This window comes from Bos javanicus, chromosome 10 (assembly GCF_032452875.1).
Source record: "Bos javanicus breed banteng chromosome 10, ARS-OSU_banteng_1.0, whole genome shotgun sequence".
In the NCBI taxonomy this organism is placed as follows: Eukaryota; Metazoa; Chordata; class Mammalia; order Artiodactyla; family Bovidae; genus Bos; species Bos javanicus.
In genome coordinates this window covers 94,217,063-94,223,219 of record NC_083877.1, presented here as the reverse complement: position 1 = coordinate 94,223,219, position 6,157 = coordinate 94,217,063, and the positions used below count along the sequence as shown (strand labels likewise).

General features: G+C 43.5%; 1 protein-coding gene across 1 annotated transcript; it reads left to right on the top strand.

Annotated features, from left to right (window-relative positions):
* Nucleotides 1-1,092: 1,092 nt before the first annotated feature.
* Nucleotides 1,093-2,509, top strand: LOC133255254 (citrate synthase, mitochondrial-like; the record flags this gene model as incomplete). The annotated part of the gene is given in 1 exon segment (XM_061429774.1): nt 1,093-2,509. A coding segment is annotated over 1 exon segment (1,332 nt), but the record flags the coding sequence as incomplete, so codon positions are not given.
* Between the last annotated feature and the right edge of the window lie 3,648 nt (nt 2,510-6,157).

Genomic DNA, 6,157 nt, shown 5'->3' with positions numbered 1-6,157 from the left:
GGTGAAGTTTAACTCCTATAACCAACATGAAACCCTGATCCTCGAGGGTATAGAGGTAGAATTGTTGCAAAGAAAATATTACCCAGGGAGAGACCATTGATTTTAAACTTTGCCAGATGAATCTAAACCGTAATATGCTGTAAAATGCTCGAGGGAGAAAGAGTTCCCTTCTCTCTCCACTCTCTGAACTTTCTTCCTGGATACATTCAGGCAGTTTTCCAATTCATGAACGCTTCCCTCCAGCAAGGTCTGATCATTGCAAATGCATTGCTGGTATGGCAGACTCTCTTCTTTGGCAGAAACCCCAGAGTAAACAGATATGTGCCCTGGAAACCAAGTCCCCACTCCTGGGAAGATCAAACCAAAATGAGCTGTAAGAAAGTCACTCTTCAATTACACCGATTTCTTCTAAATTAAGCAGGGCAGGAAAGCACAGACACTGGGAACACGGCTATGAAGATAAGTTTGCCTCATTTAGCAGCGGTGGTAAACCCGGGAAGACGGCTCACATGAGCAAATGCCAGTAACACAGGTAAACAAGTGTTCTCACCTGTCAACAGCTGTGTGGGTTTGCGGAGCCAGGTGTGCTATGCACACTCAAACTCAATGCCACATTTATCATTTATTAGGAGCTATCAGAATGCATCATGCAGACTATCCCTCTGGCAATTGTCACAAATAAAGCTGGGTGTCATTTGTCAGGAGCCCCCATTAAGTGGATTCCCAAGCACAATATAAATCAGAGATCATATCAAATAGACTTCAGTAAAAATCTGTACTGTGACTCATAGTGAAGGATAACTCCTCCAAAGCCATAGTCCTGGAGGATTTCCACAGCTTGCTCAATTCTGGTATTTTTAAAAAAGCAATGAAAAGCTTTCTTGCAGATTTTTTTTTTTTTCGGGGGGAGTGGGGTATATACAATCATTTTTTTTTTAATTGCAGATTACTGATTAAACTGCTTCACAGCCAGTAAAAAGCCAGACTTGCCAATGTTCAAATTGTATCATATATTGTCTTTTAATAATAGGAGAGAGACTGGGCTGCAGTTTATAGGTGTTAGGCAACTATTTTTTAAAAATATTTATTTAAATTCGTGGAAGAAGCACTTCCACGAATTTGAAAGACATATTGGCTGATGTGATACCTAAGGAGCAGACCAGACTGAAGGCCTTCAGGCAGCAACATGGCAAGATGGTGGTGGGCCAGATCACTGTGGACATGATGTATGGTGGCATGCGAGGCATGAAGGGATTGGTATATGAAACATCAGTTCTTGATCCTGATGAGGGCATCAGTTTTAGAGGCTACAGCATCCCTGAATGCCAGAAACTGCTGCCAAAGGCTAAAGGGGGCAAAGAACCCTTGCCAGAGGGCTTATTTTGGCTGCTGGTAACTGGACAAATCCCAACAGAGGAACAGGTATCTTGGCTCTCACAGGAGTGGGCAAAGAGGGCAGCTCTGCCTTCCCACGTGGTCACCATGCTGGACAACTTTCCCACTAATCTACACCCCATGTTTCAGCTCAGTGCAGCTGTTACAGCTCTCAACAGTGAAAGTAACTTTGCCCGAGCATATTCAGAGGGTATCAACTGAACCAAGTACTGGGAGTTGATTTACGAAGACTGTATGGATCTGATCGCAAAGCTTCCTTGTGTTGCAGCAAAGATCTACTGGAACCTGTACCGAGAGGGCAGCAGTATTGGGGCCATTGACCCTAAGCTGGACTGGTCCCACAATTTCACCAACATGTTAGGCTATACTGACGCTCAGTTCACGGAGCTCATGCGCTTGTACCTCACCATCCACAGTGACCATGAAGGTGGCAATGTAAGTGCCCACACCAGCCACTTGGTGGGCAGTGCCCTTTCAGACCCCTATTTGTCCTTTGCAGCAGCCATGAATGGGCTGGCAGGGCCCCTGCATGGACTGGCAAATCAGGAAGTCCTTGTTTGGCTGACACAACTTCAGAAGGAAGTTGGCAAAGATGTGTCAGATGAGAAGTTACGAGACTACATCTGGAACACACTCAACTCAGGACGGGTCGTCCCGGGCTATGGCCATGCAATACTAAGGAAGACTGATCCACGATATACCTGTCAATGAGAGTTTGCTCTGAAACACCTGCCTCAGGACCCCATGTTTAAGCTGGTTGCTCAGCTGTACAAGATTGTGCCCAATATCCTCCTAGAGCAGGGCAAGGCAAAGAATCCGTGGCCCAATGTAGATGCTCACAGCGGGGTGCTGCTCCAGTACTACGGCATGATGGAGATGAATTACTACACAGTCCTGTTTGGGGTATCACGGGCACTAGGTGTATTAGCACAGCTCATTTGGAGCCGAGCCCTAGGCTTCCCTCTAGAGAGACCCAAGTCCATGAGCACAGACGGTCTGATGAAGTTTGTGGACTCTAAGTCAGGGTGAAACTGAAGATGGGGAGGAAACTATCCACCAGAGAGTGAGGGATCTTTAAAAAAAAAAAGTATACTTTAGTTTCGGGGCTTTTAAAGACAAGATTAAATTGTATCTGAGGCACTGATGATAAGTCTGAGGTTAAAATATAAATTAAGATTTTTAAAAGAAGAAAAGTAACCCGTTCTTCCCTGACCAGCTCCTTTCCCCTGCCTGGTGTGAGTTGCCCACCAACTGTAGGATGACCAGGACTAATGCATATAGTGTGGGTTAGGTTTCACCTCACCCCCATCTTCAGAGTAGGAATCTGGCTCCTCTTTCCCTAGGTCAAAGCTGGTTGCAGAGAATTTGCCATCACTTCAGAACTTTTGGTTCTACTCTGTCCACCCTTTAATAGACCAGCAAACCAGGACTCTACCCCTTCTGTTTCCATAGGAATCATGTTGGATTGTCAGCTGTACTAAGCCCCATTAACTTCTCCCATGCACACAGACACTTCCTAGCAAGATCTATTGGGTGATGCTGTGGCCTTTTTTTTTTTTTTTTTGGTTAAGCTACCAGATGATCATAAAGGCCATGGTATTTGTTGTTGACTGGCAACCAATATTTGGTTTTTATTTTTCTTATTTTTCTTTTTTAAAATTATCCTATTAAAATTAAGATCTAGGAGTGTTCTATTCCCCATTGCTTGAATACTCACCTCTTTCCAGACTTTCTATACCTGCTGCACCTCAAGCCAAGGTTGCTGTGGACCTTCCCTACTGGTCTTTCCTAGAGACCTCTTTTCAGTGGGTATATACAGCACTGTCTATTATGTGGTCTTTCCTAGTTATTTGGCTTTATCAGTGCTTAATGTGAACTAAGTTTTTACTTCCTTGGAACACAAACCACTACCTTCTGACCTTTTTTTTTTCCCCTTTAATATGCTATGGGCTATAGAACAGGGACTTAGGAAAGACCAGCATGATATCTTCATGGCCTGATCCCAGGAGTACTAGTACCTCTTTCTGAACAGGGAAATGATTTTTAAGATTGGACATGGTCTCCTTTGACTATCAGGTGCTGGGGCTGAGGACATTAAAAATAGTAAACCTCCCTCCTCATCCCCTGCCACAAGCCAATATCCCTTTATTTATCAAGGTTCTTATCCTGTCCCTTCCCCAAGAGCTCACAGTACACTGTTTGTTTTAGAATCCCCATATGCACAGGTTTCAAGTGACTCAGAAGGTTTTACTGCCTTTTTAAGAAAGGATTAAAAATACACTCCTGCTGTGCCCCGCTTCCTCCCTTGCAACTCCTGCCTGTGTTTGTGTGGATTCCTAATCCCCAGAACCATGCTGTTGAGATGGATAATATTGTCTATAAACCCTTGGGTAACTGTCATGATGCAGACTTCAGGTTGTTCTGTATAAAATGCAAAATAAATGTTTTTATTAACAAAAAAATTATTTATTAGTAAATAAAGTGACAGATTTTATTTTCTTGGGCTCCAAAATTACTGCAGATGGAGACTGCAGCCGTGAAATTAAGAGGCTTGCTCCTTGAAAGAAAAGCTATAACAAAACTAGACAGTGTATTAAAAAGCAGAGACTTCACTTCGCTGACAGAGGTCTGTATAGTCAAAGCTAGGATTTTTCCAGTAGTCGTGTACAAATGTGAGAGTTGAACCATCAAGAAGGCTGAGCACCAAAGAACTGATGCTTTCAAACTGTGGTGATAGAGAAGACTCTTGAGAATCCCTTGGACAGAAAGGATATCAAACTAGTCAGTCCTCAAGGAAATCTACCCTGAGTATTTATTGGAAGGAATGATGCTGAAGCTGAAGCTCCAATATTTTGGCCTTCTGATTCGAAGAGCTGCATTATTGGAAAAGACTCTGATGCTGTGAAAGACTGAAGGCAGAAAAAGAGGGTGACTAAGGATAAGATGACTGGATGACATCACTGACTAACTGGACACGACTTTGAGTAACTCCAGGAGATGGTGAAGGACAGGGAAGCCTGGCTTGCTGCAGTTCACGGGGTTGCAAAAAGTCAGACACGACTTAGTGACTGAATGATTTATTTACTTGGAAGCACCAGGTCTTAGGTGTGGCACATGAATTGTTTTAGCTGCAACATATGAACACTTAGTTGAGGTATGTGGGATCTAGTTCCCTGACCAGGGATGGAATCTGGGCCCCCTGCATTGGGAGCACGAATTTTTAGCCACTGGGCCACTCCAGGCAATTAGTTTGATGGTAAATTTCTCCCACAGCTATATAATAGATCAATAAACTAAATAATCCTGTTGTGGATACTGAGCCCCTTCAATAGTGAATCATAGAATTCATGAGTTGAAAAGTACCTTGTGAAAAGTGAAAGTGTTAGCTGCTCATTTGTCTCTGACTCTTTTCCAACCCAGCCAAGCTCCTCTGTCCCTGAAATTCTCCACTCAAACATACTGGAATGGGCTGCCATTCCCTTCTCCAGGGACCGTCCACAGGGATAGAACCCAGGCCCCCTGCATTGCAGACAGATTCATTACTGTCTGAGCCACCAGAGAAGCCTGGAAATTATCGCATGTGTGTGTGTGTGTGTGTGTGTCCAACTCTTTGCGACCCCATGGACTGTGGCCCACCAGGCTCCTCTGTCCATGGCATTCTCCAGGCAAGAATAATGGAGTGAGTTGGCATTCCCTTCTCCAGGAAAGTAGCTTAAGAATTGTCTAAATTATCCTCCTTGGTATCTCACATGGTACAGAATCTGTCTGCACTGCCAGAGACCTGGGTTTGATCCCTGGGTTGGGAAGATCCCCTGGAGGAGGAAATGGCAACCCACTCCAGTATTCTTGCCTGGAGAATCCCATAGACAGAGGAACTTGGTGGGCTACAGTCCACGGGGTCACAAAGAGTTGGGCACGACTGAGCAACTAACACTTAAACTTTTCGAATTATCCTCTCTCCGATATGGTAAGATTTTAGAGAACATTTTTAAAGTTTCCATGAGTTTCTATACAATTATTTCTAGTGATAAAGAGCTCAGTCTTCACAAGAAATATATTTTATTTCTGAAGATTACATTCTCCAATTAAGTTAAATTATTCTTCCTTTTAATTTTATACACTAGTCCATTTCAATCCATTTGTTTCTACTGTTTCTCACAAGAGTGTAAGCTTCATCAGGGTGAAGCTTTTATCAAGTGCATTTTTTTTAAATTTTATTTTATTTAACTTTACAATATTGTATTGGTTTTGCCATATATCAAAATGAATCTTCCACAGGTATACATGTGTTCCCCATCCTGAACCCTCCTCCCTCCTCCCTCCCCATACCATCCCTCTGGGTCGTCCCAGTGCACCAGCCCCAAGCATCCAGTATCGTGCATCGAACCTGGACTGGCGACTCATTTCATATATGATATTATACACGTTTCAATGCCATTCTCCCAAATCATCCCACCCTCTCCCTCTCCCACAGAGTCCAAAAGACTGTTCTATACATCAGTGTCTCTTTTGCTGTCTCGTATACAGGGTTATTGTTACCATCTAAAACTATATCCTTTAGTATGTGTCCTGGCAATGGGCAAAAATACTTAACGTTTATTGAATGAGTGAAAAGACAGAAACTAAACCTCCTTCTTGCATGCATACATGCCGTCCCTTCAATCGTGTCTGACTCTTTACGACCCCATGGACTGCAGCCCCCTAAGCTCCTTTGTTCATGGGCTTCGCCAGGCAAGAATACTGTAGTAGGTTGCCATGCCCT